A 19,798-nucleotide genomic window follows, 5' to 3' on the forward strand; every position below is an offset into this window, starting at 1 on the left:
GAGCTAAAATCTCCACTTACTTGTGACTCGGAGCACGGACCTAAGCTATGAGTTGAGATTTTTTAAAAAATTTATGGCCTCGGGGCCAGAAGTGGGATGTTGAGTGGATAACTGCAAGATAATTATATAAACTGGACAAACATTTTAATGTTATCACATCACTTCACGTCAAATTCGACGTCAATACAGCCTTCATGATCATATTATTGCACATGTAAACTTAAACCTTGCACCGAACCGTGTATTATTATACAGCAAGGCATTACAATTTTTTTAATTCTTATCTCTTAAGAATTATTCAAAATTTTACATTCTCAGCTCTAGTGGCAATGCCATCTTGACAACATCTGTACCTGACACGATAACCTCCTGGTATTCAACAGCCTTCTCTGTCAACAAACATTCCGGATTGGGCGTCACTGATGGTGCAACAAAGGTATGACGGTGTATATGTTGGCTTTAACTACAACATTTTGTTTAATAGACATTCCTTCTCCGCCCAAACGTCGACAGACATTTAGAGGAAGGTATATAGACAAAAAAATGTTTTCAAATCAGAGAGCATCAGAAGAAAGATGTCTCTTTACTTACTTTTGAAGTAACCTGTCTAATTTTGCTTGGAACCGTCGTGGTTTTCCTGTAAGCTAGCCTGTGAGATACATTGCAAACGAGCTATCTTTCAGATACAAATGTATTGAGTTAACCTTCATTCTGAAAGACGATCGTGTTGGATAGTTAGTAAATGTTTAGCAAGTTATTTTATTAGCCTTCATACGAACTGCCTTTAAGCTATATTATAAGCTATTTTAAAAGATACGAGTGCTTAATTGGTCTCTTGTAAGATGTCTTTCAGGCTACTTACTATGTTAGCTTTATGAAAGACTATCTTATGGGCCCTCTTTTATGCTATCTGAGAAGCTTTTATAAGCTACCGGTAATGTATTGACGCTCTTGTCAGCTTTTTTAAGCTTTTGTGTTTTCTTATAGTCTATATTATTGGCGCTCTTGTAATCTATCCTTAAAAGTTTTTGTGTTAGATTTCATTTTTTCCATCTTATTGACTCTTTTGTAACATTTAATTTTGTGTGTTAGTTTTCTTATTGACTATGTTATTGGCGCTCTTGTAATCTATCCTTTAAGCTTTTGTGTTAGATTTCATTTTTTCCATCTTATTGACTCTTTGGTAAGCTTATCCTTTAATTTTGTGTGTTAGTTTTCTTATTGACTATCTTATTCGCTCGCTTGTAATCTATCCTTTAAGCTTTTATGTTAGATTCCATTCTTACCATCTTATTGACTCTTTTGTAAGCTAATCCTGAAATCTTCTGTGTTAATTTTCTTATTGACTATCTTTTTGGCTCTCTTTTAATTTATCTTGTAAGTTAAACCTATTTTGTTTGCCTTCTTGTGGGCTATCATATTTGGCTATTTTATTGGGTAATCTTTGTGAATATCTAGTAACATATGAATAACATAATTATATATGTAGTTCAATTTTCATCTTTTAGTTCACCACTTTCCGGCCATTTTTTATCAGCCTTAATCTTCCCTATTCTGTCATCAGAGGTGAACAAGTTGTGCTACAGGCCAACGTCTTCAACTACATGGGACAAGATCTTGACGTAAGTTTCCAGAAGAAAAAAAACAAGATTTATTTTTCATCTGATAATATTTTGATATAGGTCTTATGTGCTGATTTAAGGCATAAACATATACAGAAGCATATAGTCCGCATTAAAGTGGCTATGTTTTTTCATGATATTAAAATTTTTAAGTGGACTCTAAGCTGATTCCATCAATCTCAGGTTTAACGCACTGATATCAGCGCGTTATGTTTTGTTGTAAGGTTGAATATACATATTTTGTGTTTTCTTTCACAAAAAGATGCTTTCATTTTATTTTTTAATACTATATAGCTTTTATTTTGTGCATACGTTAACATCGATATGTTATTATTTAGGTTGTGGTTACTCTGGAGAAATCAGCAGACTTCAAGGTGATTTTTAACGATTCAAACGCACACGTTACACTCAACTCGACCGAGGTTGTGAAACAAATACATGTAAGTACCCTTTAAAAACTTATATAGTCTAATTTAATTTATCCGTGTGTATCACCCTTAGTTACATACAACCTCGTTTATTTGTAAGCTGTCTTGACGGGTTGGTACGTATTTGTATGTGTTAAATTTGTAAACTAATTCACCAAAGACTGTTTTCTGGACATATAGTATACATGTATATATTTTACGTCTTTAAATAATTTATTCGGCTTTTTATTTCTTATTAATTGATTAATAAATGAAACTTTCTTTAACTTTGCCTATACCATATGAACTAAAATAATGCTACTTTTAAAAAGTTTTATACTGTCTCTTTGTGTTAGATACGAAACATTACCCATTTTCAGAAATAAACTAAGTAAAATAATTTTCTGTTACAATGTATAACATTCGTCGATTTATGTTGCTGATTTAAAATTTAAAAAAAATCACACTCATAAACTTAATGGATTTTCTTGGTTTATTTTGCATACGTTCTTATTTGCAATCTTAAACGTTAGTAAAGGTATATTTCCTTCAAAAAAATATAACATGATAATTATTATACACGTGTCTCCATGGAAACAGATTGAAGCCGGTCAGGCGGGATCAGTGTTTATTCCCGTTGTCGCAGACATCATTGGCGTTGCTACCATCACAGTGAAGGCACAAACACAATTCTCCGCTGATAGAGTGAAGCGAGAACTGATCGTAGAAGCTGAAGGAAAAACGATGCATTTTAACGTTCCAATGATAATAAATGAGCACACATCAGTTAACGTACCACTTAGTTTCCCGCCAACTTTTGTTGCTGATTCGCAGAAAGTCCAAATATCTGCAATAGGTACGATTATAAAACGATATTTAAACTTATTTACACACGATTGCAACGTAATCAGTTCGAATGTAGTTTAAATATCATTTGTAGTTTAAGTCACAAATTTAACTTGCTGGAAGTGATATTATACTCTGCCAATAGTAAAGAACAAGGATAGTCAGCACATATGTGCAGTCTGACAAGGTTCTATACTGTTAATGAGCTGGCTCAATCTTTGTATTTTGAATAAAGTGTTGAAAATGAAATTATGTCAAATATACATTTAATAAAAGATAAAGCTAGCCATGTAGTGATTTTTGGTTGGTTGGATTGTAGGATTTTGAATTGACACTTATGTGCTGATATTTACATAGTGATTTTTGATTGATTAGATCGTAGGATTTTAAATGATATGTGTGAATTACAAACTAAGTTACCTCCCTTTTTGGAAATGCTATTTATATAATGACATTTGGTTGGTTGGACCGTAGGATTTTAAATAACACTTACGTGCGAACTACAAAATGAGTTACCTCCCTTTTTGGAGAATACCATCATTTGAACTGGATAATTGCGTGTAAAGTGACGCAATGCATTTATTTTGTATTTCTTGAAAATCTTTGCCATTATTTCTTTATTTATTTATTTATTTATTTTCTTGACAAAAGAGAACGTTGTCCATGGTATACACATTCAATATGCATATTTAATCTTTAATCTTAACATAATATCAACTTTGAAACATATTTATGAAAAATAATAGCTAAAATACTTTTGTTATTTTAGTACAGCGTAAAAGACTAGATTAAATTTAGTTATTAATATTTAACAGGCGATACAATGGGGCCCACCATAAAGAACCTTAAGAGTTTACTAAGAATGCCAACCGGATGTGGGGAGCAGACGATGACCAGTCTTGCACCGGATGTTTTCGTCTACAATTATTTAAAAAAGACAAACAAGTTGACACAAGATGTTGCAGAAATGACCTTAGATTACATGTATAAAGGTATAGAATAAAATGCGAAAGTTCCACTGGTCTACTGAACAATTTCTTTCAAAATGGTTGAAAAAATATATTTATGAAAATCATACAGTTTTATTTTATATTATCATTTAGAAATATATATTATATCACGTTAATTGATGTAACAAGTAAAACGTCTTTCTAAATTGTTATTTTAATTTTACACTATATTGTAAAGTGACGCTGTGCACTAACATATATTTTATTTGTATATCATATAATGTAAAGTGATATTTTATTTGTATATCATCTAATGTAAAGTGATATTTTATTTGTAAATCGTATAATGTAAAGTGATATTTTATTTGTATATCATATAATGTAAAGTGAACCTATTATGTAAATCTCTTTTATGAATAATTTAAGTTATGATTAAATTTTATCTTGAATTGAATAATACAAAGTGATGTGACAAGCTCAATTTTCTTCTTTACAGACATAACGCTACAACATGAACAAAGTCTTTTGTTCATGTTTACGATATTTTTTTAATACATTTGATATACTTTGCAAAATATTAAAATATAACTACTTATATGTTAATGTAATAGGGTGTTTATTTTCAATTAAAGTCAATAATGAAATAGTAATGATTATTATTATTATAGGGTACCAACGTGAGCTGACGTTTCAGCGTAATGATGGCTCGTTTAGCATATGGGGACAAAGGGACCGCATGGGGAGCATGTGGTATGTTACTAATAATATTAAAATGTACCAAATTTAGTATGAAAAAAAACAAAAATTTAGTACACTGCGCACTGGATCAGTGAGGTCAAAGCATGTAACATTATGAGCTTATTATACACTGTCGAGTACAATATGCTGTCAAACCTGTGTTGGACGAGGCGAGACTAGCCGAATCTGATAGAGGTTTTGCAGGTGTGTATGAGTCAAATAGAATCAGTAACGTTTTCAGTCCTTTTTATTTAACTTTTTTCACATTTTTCACTTTTGACATGTTTTACCATGAAAAAAAACCCCACAAAAACAGGACTACATGGGAGCAATATGCATTCGATATGGATTTGGGAAATGAGGCTTAATTGAAAAGATTGGACCCTATAATGTTTTTCTATTGGAATAAAACTTAGCACAAATGCTGAAATTTTATTGGTTATATTTAAATAAGATGTGAAATAAAATATATTTACCTTTAAGATATCATTTCGAGTTTCAGATGATAAAACTACTGTATACTTTTTTCAACTTCAATGGAATAAAGAGCCTTACTTTTTTCAGGTTGACAGCATTTGTGTTGAAATCATTCTATCAAGCCAGCGATTACATATACGTGTCGGATTCTGTACTTATCCGAGCCGCTTCGTGGATACACCGTTACCAAAATTACGACGGCTCCTTCCAATCAAAGGGAAGTGTGCACGCAACAAATCTCAAGGTTTGAGTTTGTTTATTCTCAATAAAATTTGTATGTTCAATGAATTAAAACAAAACAATCTATTTGATTTCTTCATTAGTATATGATTTTAATTGAATTAAACATTCTATTTGATTTATTCATATCCGTATGATTTTTATTCAATTTTACATTAAATTTTACTTATTCATTACCGTATGATTTTAATTTAATCTCACTTTCTATTTGATTTATTCATAACCGTAATTGATTTTAATTGAATTTTACATTATATTTGAATCATTCATTACCGTATTATTTTAATTGAATTTTACATTCTACTTGATTTATTCATTACCGAATGCTTTTAGGGAGGATCGAGCAATGGATATAGCCTCTCGGCTTTTGTGTTGATAGCTCTTGCTGACGCAGAATTTGTTCTTCAGGACGTAATTACACTTGTTCTTTCTTTTTACTATGTTATATTTTCAAATTAATACATTGATAGGGTTATAAAATATTATTTGGTCCCCAGAGAACAATGTCGTTTGATTTCAACCACTTTTGTGTATTTTGGTTGAAATCTGAGTTTTTTCTTCTTTTTGTTTCTTTTTTCTTCATAAAAAGGTTCAAATCCTAGTTTTTTGTGCGTTTGCTTTTTTAAAGAAAATGATTCGGTTGCCAAGTACAAAAACTTATTATGTGTGTAAAAGGTGCAATTTTGACATAAAATAAAATAAATATGAAATTGAACAAAGCAAAATATGAAACAAATGAGCGTGCCTTTCATGGCCTAACTTTTCTTATAGCATTACATTGCTGTCAAAGTATTTTCATTTCACTTGCAATATCAGTCGTAACACTGCATGCAATCATATTTTGTATAATTACAGTTTAGAACTTCGGGTCATACATTGAAAAACTTGTCTCGTCTTTGTTTATAAGAAATTTAACTGTCTCTATTGTAGAAAACCTATTTCAACTACGCAAATATGGTATCGAAGGCGCGTAGATATCTGGAGAATTTAATTCTGAGGGACAAAGTCACCGATGATTACGACCTAGCTATAATAAGCTATGCCCTGAGTAAAACCGGAAGTATACACGCTTACAAAGCGTACACTAAACTCGAGAAACTCGCTGTAAAAACTCAAGGTAAATAAAATGACATTGCAATTTCGTGAAAGAGTCGGCATACGTTATAATTAATATTTAAAAAGCGTCCATATGTTCTGGAGCAACAAAACAGCTGTTCATTTTAAATACTCTGTAACAAATTTGAAAGCACATGGAAATATTAACGTACTGTACGTAAGTTGACAAGCTTTAACGGGTAATCTATATCAAACAAATTTCAGAAAGAAAAATTTAAGATTTCTTTTTTTGCTGTTAACATATCAAAACTTTATCTACAAAGACAATTTTTTTAAAGAGTTGTGTATTCCAGCAACAACTAGAAAAGGAAATACAGAAAAGAACAGTTGCTGTACGGAGCAATATTCTAAACACAAATTATAGAATATTTAGCAAACACATCTGACTTTTCTTACAGATGGAAAAATGCATTGGGCCGTGGCACGCAGTCAACCACATTTATATATATCGGGCTGGGAGATGAATTATTATCAGAGTCCACCATTAGAGATAGAGGTTGCCTCGTATGCGTTATTATACCTTATTGACAGCAGGCAGCTTCAGACAGGCTTTCCCATTCTACAATGGCTTATCTCGCAAAGGAACTCTAGGGGTGGATTTAGATCCACACAGGTAACACAACATGCATGTTTAAATTGAACTGTATATCAACAATTGTAAGTCAGTACATTTAACTCAACGTTATATTCGTAAGCCGGTTCAAACAAACACTTTTACATCGGAACGCAAATCAAAACACACAAATAAGCAAAAGGATGGAGATGTCGACGTAAAGGAAGAATGTTTACTTATCAACGACATGATGTTGGTTATGGATCAGTTTCGTACATTAAAAAGCTAACTGTAGGTATATTAAACTTTGTGGATGGTTTCCTCAATGTTTAGAAAATGGTAGCAATATTCAACTCTCTCGACGGAATGGAAATAAAAAATTATTATGTTGACAAGACAGTGTTTATTGAAACTGTCATCATGCAGTAATCTATCTGAGGTTATATAGATTTGACGTTAATTCTAATTAGGTCTTATTATTATCAAAATGTTTGACACATTTTTTCAGGACACGGTCCTTGGACTTCAGGCCATGTCGGAATATGGATCTGTTTTCAAGGATATACTTGATCTCACAATTGATGTCGAGTCAGGCAGCTTTCATAAGAACATACATATAGGCAAAAACGATGCAATGGTCCTAAAATTACTCGATGTAAGTATTTAATTGAGTTTATAACGCATTAAAAGAACTCTGAATTTATTCCTAAATGATAACGTACTGCAGTAAACTCCGCTTATAGCGATATTCAGGGAACCGCCGAATTTATATCCGAGAGGCAATCATTTTGAAAACAGGAGTCGGGATCGCGGCAACAGCATCGTTATAGGCGGTATATCATTATAAGCGGTATATCGTTATAAGTGAAGTTTACTATATACTTAATATATGCCAGAATTGAAAGCATGCTATGTTTAGTATATTATATCTTGTGCTATTTGTGTCATAATGATAAAATATTCACAAACGACTACCCAGTAGATACGTAAACATTTATGAACGCGAGAGTTGTAATGGTACTATAATAGAAAATACAAGTTGCCATATCACCACAATGATGTTGGTGTGATTTAAAAGTAAATTTTTGAAACACACGAAATGACCAACAATATGTTTTTTAAACAGATACCAAACACTGCAATTGCCCATTCTAACAACAGCTTCAACCACCCACCCGCTGTTTCTCTCCAAGGTCATGGAACAGGCTCGGCCCTGGTACAGGTAAGTTTATCTAAAACAAGTAAAAAGTAATTTTATCATAGAATTCAACCACTAAACAGAATGTAAAAAGATTCTTTGTCCTCTCTATACCAGTAGAATAAGCTGGAATCTTTTTATTAGAAAATGAACAAAGATAATACTTTTTTTTATTAATTATTGGTCTTTGGTTACATAGCAATTCTAGGGTGAGGGTTTGTAAGCATGCTCTGTCTCTCAAACCACTGAAAATGTTCACTTATTTAGGTCATAGGTCATCATGGGACAGTTTGTTAAAATCATACTAATCCAGTACTTTTACTGAAGTATTCAAAAAATAATTATCATTGTATGTATTGCTATATTAAGTTATGATCAATTGCTGTTCAGAAGAATCCGACGCGGTGTCATCTTACTATCAATCAAACCGAGCCTGCAACATTTTCAGTTCTGTTGTGTTGGACTTTCTTTAGGGATTCTTATTTTCTCTATTTTACTGTCTGTTCTTGTGTAAGAATTATTTCTGTTTTCAACTTAAGGTGTCTGTATCATTCAATGTAGAGACTGAAGTTTCTCTTCCCGCTTTCAACATTACAACAACAATTTTGAGGGAAACAATCCGGTCAATTGTTGTGAAAACATGTGCAAGGTAACTTAACTCCATCTGTCATTTATAAAGGATTTTACATTAATATCTTATATGAGATAAAGGATTTTTTATGCATGTGATAATAACAAAAATACCATAGTTAGTATATTTCATATATTTATACTACTTCTTACATGAATTTATTAATATCTTGCTACTTTGCTCAAATACGAAAAAGGCGAAATATACTGCAAATGAAACATTACGGCATACATGTATACTTTTCAATAAACAACGCTGATCCAATTACCCGGGCTAATAAACATAAACAGAAGAGCACAATTTCAGTATTCAGTAACTTCAGTATTCAGTACATAAAAATGCAAAAACTGAGCAGCAATGGTTAGATGTACTCTTTTTCTGCGAAGACGCAGTTAAGAAACCAATTAATTAAATTTGCAATATTTTGCCGTGTTGGGCGTTCGTTTAGACTTCCATTTTACCTGTTACACAATTTATTATCATCGCTTAGGATTTTCGTTCTAGATACTTGCCACAGCGTTTCGTCAACCCTGGCATGGCTGTCATAGAGATAGACCTTCCTTCCGGTTTCTCGGCTGATTTGGAGAGTCCAGATACGCACCTTGACAAAGTCAGAAAATCTGAAATCAGAGACGAGAAAACCGTTGTCCTTTACTATGATCAGGTGAGACTTTATATATTTTCAATCACAAACACGGTACTACACCACAGTGCTGTTATATGTTTCTGGTCCTTCTGGATCATTGTTAGTGTTGATGATTAAAAACCGCTTAAGCCGGTGCTAGGGAGCGTGAGAGATGTTGCACTTTTGCACCGAGTGTGCAATTTTCATATAATACTGTTGTTTCACTGCTTCCGAGGCATTACCCTTTTCAAGATTTTTTTCCCTACTATATACACGGATTTTATATATGAGAACAAAACAATCATATATTTTTAGTAAACTAACATAGCTCTCAGCTTATTGCATTTGTTAATAAGTATAGGTCTCCAAATGTCCAAACATAGTTGTTTTATTGTTTAAGGGTAGAATTCATCTCAGATTTGTTGATAGGTTGATGGAATTATTGACCAATGACGAACGAGTTTTTGCTGTCTTCCAATAAACGTTGAACTTGGTTGTTATTCCACTGTTTCCAGGCATAACTTATTAATATGCCATTAAGTTGATATCCCATACATGTATATCTTTTATAATTGTTACATCATTTCCAGATCTTGCCAAACGTATATCCACAAACATGTGCCACTGTAGAACTGATCAGAACAGATCTTGTTGCCAAAACCAAACCTGCTGCCATCCGGGTATTTGACTACTACGAACCAGGTAATATATCTTGGTCTCTTTTCATATTTTTAAGGACAATAATATTGGTTAGTCCACTCACTCACTCACTCACTCACTCACTCACTCACTCACTCACTCACTCACTCACTCACTCACTCACTCACTCACTCACTCACTCACTCACTCACTCACTCACTCACTCACTCACTCACTATTATCACTCATTCATTGATTCATTCTTTTATTCATTAATTTCCTTTATCCATTCCCATTATTCTTAATTTAGTGAAATCATTATTTTTACATGCTTTACGGTCCGTGCCATTCTTGTGTTCTTATTTTGTTTTCCTAAATATCACCTAGATATATAATATCCTCTTAAAAATACTTTCATTTACTGTTTTCTTTTTTTATTTCCTTAGATAATCGTGCTCTTGTCTTCTTCGAGTCGCAACTGCTGAGGGACTCCTCTTACTGTGACATTTGTAGTTCTTGTGGATGTCCATAAATATATCAGAACTGATTGTAAGGTATGTGTGATAAATTGAATTAATTTAATTTTTTTTTTAGAAAATGGGGCTTTAAATTAAAAGCTGCTGATCTTTCTCGCAGCTCTGTGTTTGAATCTAGACCGGAGAGAGGATTTTTCGTATAAGAAAGCAATAGGCTCGGGGCCTGGTTGTCTTTTATTTTTTCAAATAATTTGAGAATGCAGACGTAAAATTACTTTGAATGGCTTCGGATGGCTTTGGAAAGGAAATCTTAAAAGGTTTAGCAATTGTCACATAAGTGATAATGTAATCCAAAATAAGAATTAAGCTACGCATGATCTTTGTTCCTTATATTTAACAATTTACGTAATTACAAATATGATAATATGTTTTTTTCTGTTTTTTATTTCAGGATGCATTCCGGACAACATTTATTAGAAGAATTTGAAACTTTCGCTTTATTATTACATCTGTGATAAATAAAATAAAAACAAGATAAAATAAACGAGAATGCAAAGTATGGATGATTTTATTGTATTTGTTACCATTAGTGTTCGGTACAATGAAATTGAAGTTGGAAAATAGTACAAGGCTATAGCACTTCCAGGTTTTAATAGGTTTCTCTTTCCAGCCATGATCCAGTCTCCTACAATGAACTAGTTATCTTGTTTAAGTGACTTTGTTCTTGGTTGAAATTATTAAAAGAGGTCGCATTTTAAACGTTTGCTCTTTGTTTGAACTTAATATAACACCAACAGACTATAGTTATATTCCGTTTGATGATTTTACTGTTAATAATTGTTGAATTGTCTCCAAAACAAAAGTGTTTGTGGCACCCAAAAATATCTTTAACTTATCAACAGTGTCACAAAAGAAACTGGACATATAGGGTCCTAGAATATATGCGAGGTGACTCTTGCGGTCGCCACACAATGTCAGCTCAGCAGTACTTCAGTATACATGTACATTACTGTAATATTAACGTTAACATACACCAATAAACACTACTTTCTGTACAAGGCGAGACTCAAGATTATGCTTACGGTGGATAATGATGACGATGATAAAATCGTACTTCTTTCAATAGATGATAATTTTGTCATTGTTTAATGAATCAAATACATGTATTGAAAATGATAATGATATAAGATAAATGACATTTAATAATATAATTATAAATGATGTATATAACAGCATGACAAACACAGAAAAAATAGTATTTCTTTTTAAAAATCACCAGAACCACTATCAGGTTCACCATTTTATTTCTTACGGAAAGTCCGTACCGTTGCTAAGTGTCTGCACTGTTGTCGAGACAAAACAGAAAGTACACAAATTTCGAATAAACAAAATTGACAGAAAAAATGTTGAAATTGCACTTCAATATAAATGTCTCTTGTACGGAGATTGACTCAAACATTTAGCACTTCGCTCGGTTTGAATTTCATGTACATTTATTTACAAACGTTTTTAGTAAAAAAATCATATATATCATATGTAACATACATTGTGAACTTATTGATCTTATAGTGAATTTATTCCACGTTATATGCAACTAATCTTCTTTTACTATATAAAACGGATGTTTCTAAAAACATAGAAAAGAAAATGACATGTACCTTCTTGTTGTTTACCTCCCTCCATATTGGATGGAAGCACTGTATCACGGAAAATCTGCACCGTGTTACGTACCCGACAGTGAGAACAAAATACTAAAATTTCTTGTTAAAGCATGTATGTTAAGGAGAACATTGCTGTATACATTTTGATATTTCTGCATTTTATGATTTTTATAGACAGCTTAATTCAGATACTGTAGATGCAAATGACAACCCAGAAACAGATTTTCAAACTATTGATTTTGATTATGGGCTTAATGACAGCATAACAATATCTGAGATGCAAAAAGCAATGGCAAAAGTTAAAAATGGTAAGGCGTTTGGTCTGGATAAGTTACTAACAAATATATTAAGGGGAACAGTACTTTACTTATACCACTTTATCACAAATTGTTTAACTGTATTCTAAACACTGAACTTTCTGACAGATTCTTGGTTGACAGGATGTATTATCTCAATCTATAAAAAATTAAGGTAACATTGAAATGCCTGAAAACTATATAGCTGTTACATTGTTTAGTTATATAGGGAAATTATTTACAAGTATAGTAAATGGAAGATTGAAAAACTATCATGAAAGTTATAATTTATTAAATTCAATCCAAGCTAGACTTAGGAAGCATCGTTCAACTGTTGATAATAATTTCATTCTCCACATGTTAACATATTACCTGAAACATAAGAAAACTATTTTTTTGTGCTTTTCAAGAGAGCAGTTGTTTGGTGTAAAATTATCAAATATAATATTTCTGGGAAGATCTTGAATGTAATAAAAAACATGTATGGTGAAATCAAGTTATGTGTATCTGTTAATGGCAAATTTTCATTTTTTATTGTTACAGGGTTTGTCACCGGTATTTTTTCTGTATCCTAATGACTTAGAGAATTACATGTTATGTTTCAATTATACTAGAAATTAATAACATTGAAATATTTTTGAAATTAGTTGTTTTGTTATATGCTGACTTTACCATTCTTTTTTTGTTGAACACCTTTTCAAATTATTGTCAAACCTGAAAATTAAATGTAAACTTTGATAAAAGAAAAGTAATGGTATTTGGTGATAAAAGAAATAGACACAGGAATATCACGGTAGATAATCACGTTTTAGAGATCGTAGACACGTTTAAAAACCTAAGTGTAGTTTATTCTAAGAGTTGCAAAGAAACATCTTGTTGAACAAGCAAGACGGGCAAATGTTTGGTTTTTATAAGAAAATAAGAAATCTACATTTACATATTTTACTGTCAGTTGAAGTAATTTGATCATGCAATTTTATCAATTTTAACTTATGGATATGAAGTTTGGGGCTATGCGTACATGCCGCTTAAAGAAAAAAAGCGTACAGATTCCATTTAATATATATTTCATGTTAAAAATGTACACCGCAAGTTATGGTTTATGGCGAACTTGGGCGACTCTCATTATCAATTACTATATTAAAAAGAATTGCTGGTTACTAGTATTGGTTTGACTTAGTCAACAAAAATTCAGCAAGAAAATTGTCGTCAAATATTTATAAGCTTGTATACGAAGATTTTGTAAGAAATGGTAAAGAGTACAAATGGTAATGTTAAGAGGATTTTTGACGCAACAGGTATGAGTTATATTTGGTTAAATCAGAAGTTTACTGGTTCAAAATGCTTACTGTTAAATTACTTGATATATCAATGTGTATCCAATAGGTACAAAACTGGCGTAGTGATGTCGATTCAATGCCAAAATGCTTAAATTATAGAGTGTACAAAACTGACCATTGCTTTGAACCGTACCTTTGTCTACTGTCAGACAAACATTTGTTTATTTCTATTTATATTAGTGTTACAATCTCCTCCCTATAGTAAAAGGAAGGTGGTTAGGTATTGTTCGAAATGAAATAAAATGTAGTCTTTGTCACTCAAATGGCATATGTGATGAATTTTATTACATTGTTTCATGTATCTATTTTGAAAATAAACGTAAACGACTCTTACCACAAATTAATGAACAAAACAAAAATATGTTTACGTTTAGGAAATTAATGAATGAAACAGATCCACAAAAAATAAACAACAGTGTTAATTTTTTTTGTTATACTGGAACACTTTCAGAACCCATCTGACTAATCGCATTGTATGGAATGAAATATTATAGTTATAAATACTTTTTAAACCTAAATAGTTCCTTTAATTTGTATACACAACCTGATTACACATTTTGTAAGTTTGTTTATATATTATTGAACACCTCTTATCATAATATGACTGTAAGTACATTTTACTAAAAATAGTCAATAATGTCCGTCCTCGATACACTTTTACCATTATGTGCAAGGTAATTGCGGCATAATATAAGAGACAGCGCACAATTTACTTTTGACCCCCTAGCATTATAATGACCTCCCAGTCAGCTACAAACATTTAACGGATCTCAGTCTTAGGTATCAGTCGGTTAAATGTTTGCGGGCTGACTGATCAGTCACTCTAATTCTACGATGCCCTCAGTACTGAATAACCATTTCTTAATTCTTTTATTGACCTGAACAATACGGGAATATATTTGGACGAGTACAACGCTTGGGTGAGAATCATATTAAAAACACCATTTTAAGAAAAAAAATGGTTCATGGTCCTACTTTTTAAATTATCTGGCTATTGAAAGTAACGTTTTCCTCATTTAAGGTTATTTTCATATGCAAATAATTCAACTATTTAGCAATTAACGCCGAAATTGTTTTCAAATTTGTGTTGTTTGTTGTTTTGATTGTTTGCTTGGATTTGTGTGTGTGTGTTTTTTGTTGTTGTTTTTTTGTTTTTTTTGGGGGGGGGGGGAGTTACATTATTCCTCGACATTGTGGAAAAAATGCAAGAATACTACCCAAAAATTATTCTAAAAGAGTGAAATACTCACTTTCAGTGACGGTTAGCTCATAAAGAAGAACCGCTGCCCCCATTTCTTTTAATTTGTTTCAAAGTTTATATATCTTATATTGTAAAATCTATATACATGAATTCCTGCTCAATTTCTCAAACATGGTATTGAATAGTAATGGTTTCCTTTCCTTGAAGATACAAAACAAGTTTAAGGTTTTTCATGTTTGTTTAGTCCGTCATCTATTTGCAAATCTTTGCCTCACTGACACGATTTTTTGACAGGCGAATGTTTGTCCTTTGTTAATAGTGAATAGTACACTGTGAAAATGTAACGTACGCACCACGTGCACGTCAATGGCTTTAGTGGTCTTGACCAACGGACAAAAGCATGACTAAATATTTGTTTTGCGATAGCGGGTTTTTATACGCCCGTTTGAAAAACGGGACGTATTATGGGAACGCCCCTGGCGGGCGGCGGGCGGGCGGGCGGGCGGGCGGCGTCCAATTTTGTCCGGAGCATATCTCCTACATGTATGGAGGGATTTTAATGAAACTTCATATAAATGTTCACCACTATGAGGAGCAGTGTCGCGCACATGAACCAGGTCTCTAGGTCAAAGGTCAAGGTCACACTTAGAGCTCATTGAAAAATGCTTGTCCGGAGCAAAACTTCCACATGTGTAGAGGGATTTCAATATTACTTGGCACAAATGTTCACCATTGTGAGGCGGAGTGTCGCGTGCAAGATTCAGGTCCTTGCGGCCAAGGTCAAGGTCACACATAGAGGTCAAAGTTCAGATAAAAATATGAAGATGTGTATATGGACCATTTAGTCATCATTTATTGAGGGATTGTAACACAAATGGTCATTATCAAGACTATGGCTGTGATACATATAATTTAGGTCAATATATACAAGGTCAAGGTCACTAAAGATGATGAAATATCCAGATTTTGTAAATAGAATTTAATCAAAGGGAGACAACAAAGTTATTACTTTGTTCATAAATGACTTACACAATTACTCCCTTGATCTATTTTCACTTTCAATTCTAAAAATAGAATTTAATCAAAGGGCATGAAATAATCCTCTTTCTTGGACTTGAGTATGTTCTAAAGAATGTAACATTTATTTACACATGTTTCATTCATTGGTCAAGATTCTTAACTGTGATAACTATGGTGTTCTGTAGACTTGGTATTTGTTCATAAAGATCATACAGTAATTACCTTATCAAATGTAAATACTTTCTCATAGAAATTTAATTATATTTTAATTTTCAAGTAAATATCAGTTCAGCTCATTCAAAGATTAAGAATTGTAATGAAATGTATTTCCCTAGAATAAAATCTTAAATCAGAATTTTTTAGTTATTAAATTACATGTACTTTTTATACGCCCGTTTAAAAAAAGATAAAAATATGAAGATGTGTATAGGGACGATTTAATCATCATTTATTGAGGGATTGTAACACAAATGGTCATTATAATGGCTACGGCTGTGACACATGTACTTTAGGTCAATATATGCAAGGTCAAGGTCACAAAAGATGGTGAAATATCCAGATTTTGTCTGGAGCATATCTCCTACATGTATGGAAGAATTTTTATAATACTTTATGGAAATGTTCACCACCATGATATGTATTGCTCCATGCATGATCCAGGTCTCCAGGTCAAAGGTCAAGGTCACACTTAGAGCTCATTGAAAAACGCTTGTCCGGAGCAAAACTTCTACATTCATAGGGGGTTTTCAATACAACTTGGCACAAATGTTCACCATTGTGAGGCTGAGTGTCGCATGCAAAATTCAGATCCCTGCGACCAAAGTCAAGGTTACACATAGAGGTCAAAGTTCAGATAAAAATTTGAAGATGGTTATAGGGACCATTTAGTCATCATTTATTGATGGATTGTAGCACAAATGGTAACTATCATGACTACAGGTGTTACACATTTAATTTAGGTTAATATTTGCAAGGTCAAGGTCACTGGAGATGATTAAATATCCAGATGTTGTCCGGAGCATATTTTCTACATGCATGGAGGAATTTTAATGTTACTTTTATAGAATTGTTCACCACCATGAGACGTAGTGCCCTGCACATAAACCAAGTCTCTAGGTCAAAGGTGAAGGTCACAGTTAGAGCTCATAGAAAAACACTTGTCTGGAGCAAAACTTCTACATGCATAGAGGGATTTCAATATAATTTGGCACAAATGTTCATCATTGTGAGGTTGAGTGCCGTGCATGAAATTCAGGTCCCTGCGACCAAGGTCAAGGTCACACATTCTGTGCATATCTTCCCTATTGATTTGTTTTAAGGTTCATTTAACAACACAGTGCCAAGAATAAAAACTTGCTTGCTAGATAACACTTATCCATAATGCCCCCATCTCCATCTAAAGCTTTTTCGTAAACGGGCGTATTTTGTGACTATGGCACCCTTGTTAAATTATTGTTATTGTTCTGTTGTTTTTGTTGTTGTTTGTTGTTGTTTCTTTTTTTTTCTTTTTTTTGTTGTTTCTATTTGGGATTTTTTTCTGAAATTTTCCACAGAGTAGCCGTCATCGAATTTCTAGGGGTTTCAATATGAAAATGTAACATGTACAAAATGTAATAAAGTGCTTGGACAGATTAGTTCTACGTACATAAAACAGTATCAATACAACGAAAGAAATGTTAGTTGTACAACTACGGAAAATCAAACAACAAAATTTCAATAAGCGTTTCTTTACTAATTCAATATTTTAATATTTGATAGTATATATAAACACACATGTCAGTTTATTCTATTTGATAAGTAAATTAAAATCAAGATACGATATAAAAGAATGGAAAGTAATATATTTAATGTTGCTAGAATAAGTGACATCAGAAATATGATAAAAGGCACATAATGCCCCAGACGCAATTGAATTTTGCCATCTTTACAAGTGTTATAATGTTTAAAATAGAGCAAATAAGAATACCTAAACAATGTACAAAACGGCCAAATTGAAAATGTTGCAGGCTCGATTTAATTGAGCTTATTCATCATTTAAACATAAAATGGCAAACAATTGAATTATTGAATTTAAAAACATCTGTAGATGTGTTCTTATGGCGGTTATCATGGAACCTTCAATGTGAGAATTCCGTGCCATTCCATGAAAAGCGGCGTATGGTCCCCAAGTAAAAGAAAGGGTATGCCGTAAACGAGAAAACAATGGTATTGATTTTAAAAGTCAGTTTTATGCCTAATTATCCAAAGAAAATAGTGCAGAATGTAAAAGTATCTGTCCAAAAAGTAACCAAATATAAACAAAGCAGTTACAATATACTGAAACATTATATTCATACTAATTTCTAAAACGCAACATGTACATAAGCAAAGGATTTAGTTAGGTAATTGGCCAAAGAGAAACATTTTGGAAACTATAATGGAAAACTATAAATGAAAAGCTGTACAGAAATAAAAAATAAATAATTTTTTGGGCTTTATATGGTTTTAAAGCACCAGATTGAATAATCTGCAGGAAATGAAATGTTTTGTATAATGTCATTGAAACAAGGGAAAAAAGCAAGCACTGCTTTTGTTTATTCGTAAGCTTAATTTTTAGGCATAATAATAAATCACTTAAAAGGGACAAGATGTTGATGGGTTTAGCAGTCATCTTAAATGCCCAAGTTGCCTCAGACATGCCATCATTTTCATTACTCAGGAACATTTTTATTTTTGGTATCTTCATGCTTGACATTTCAAGACTATTGAAAAGGCATAATGTACCTTGATCGAAATATCAAGGGGACTAAAGGTCTTTGCTGCATCTCTTTTAAGTATGAAAATGTTTAAAAACACAATACTTCAAGGATCTTTTGCTGAAGATGAAATCAAAGTGGATTGAAATAAATTGTGTTGTTTCCTTTTATTTACCAGATTTTTTTATCCATAAGTTCATATTTTGCATTTATCTGTCATAACAAATGATATTGAAACCCATTTAAAAGTTAAGTATTCGAAAAAATGATTTTTGGCCTTCAAATAAGACAAACAGTTCCTTTTAAAAATAAATAAATATTTCATATGCGCCAATAAAAGTAGATTTGTTCACACTTGAAAACATCTTTAATGAGGGGTTACTAACGTCAGTTTGAATTAATGCTCCAAATGACATTTACGAACGTCATTTTAAAATAACATTAGTTAAGAAAATTGGAAATTTACCACAAGGTTTTAAAACCCGTCATCTGCACGAACTGTTCCTGTAAGGTTTATGGGAGTCGTTTGTCACTGTATGAAAGTAAATGAATTTCGTTTGAAGGATGAAATTCCCAGCATTAAATTAGATTGCATCAATAATTTTATGGCCGAGACAAATGGATATAATCTGCACTTTAAGTTATCAAGCAATTAGAAAATTTGCGTGGAATATTGTCTCTGTTTATTGTCTATGTTACTACTCGTTAATTTATATTGTCCATTTATTTTATAGACCAATTATTCCTGCTCTATTTGAAGGAATAGCTTTAGCTGTCTGTCTTTATTTCTAGATGCACTTTCCACACTGTCTCTCATTACAATACTATGTACCTAGACATTCGATACATTTACGAACTATTACGGACATTTTCACAGTATTTGTCGTACATCAGAGTACTGTGTCATTACTTAACATCAGAAAATATCACAATATTGAAAATAAAATAGTATTTGTATCGCTGTTTGACTCGCAAGCTTTTAAATATTCAATATCTCTGGGATCGGGCTGCTGAATATGAATATAAT

At 32.3% G+C, this 19,798-nt stretch overlaps 1 protein-coding gene across 1 annotated transcript; it reads left to right on the forward strand.

Annotated features, from left to right (window-relative positions):
• Positions 1-280: 280 nt before the first annotated feature.
• On the forward strand, positions 281-11,022 carry LOC132729235 (C3 and PZP-like alpha-2-macroglobulin domain-containing protein 8; the record flags this gene model as incomplete). Its single annotated transcript, XM_060714954.1, has 17 exons — positions 281-436; positions 1,509-1,622; positions 1,961-2,062; positions 2,630-2,885; positions 3,691-3,867; positions 4,494-4,575; positions 5,128-5,284; positions 5,614-5,691; positions 6,211-6,397; positions 6,795-7,009; positions 7,458-7,604; positions 8,076-8,171; positions 8,687-8,796; positions 9,283-9,442; positions 9,994-10,105; positions 10,489-10,596; positions 10,970-11,022. Coding segments are annotated over 16 exons (2,235 nt in total), but the record flags the coding sequence as incomplete, so codon positions are not given.
• Between the last annotated feature and the right edge of the window lie 8,776 nt (positions 11,023-19,798).

This window comes from Ruditapes philippinarum, unplaced genomic scaffold, assembly GCF_026571515.1.
Source record: "Ruditapes philippinarum isolate M1 unplaced genomic scaffold, ASM2657151v2 ctg5737_1_1_1_1, whole genome shotgun sequence".
In the NCBI taxonomy this organism is placed as follows: domain Eukaryota; kingdom Metazoa; phylum Mollusca; class Bivalvia; order Venerida; family Veneridae; genus Ruditapes; species Ruditapes philippinarum.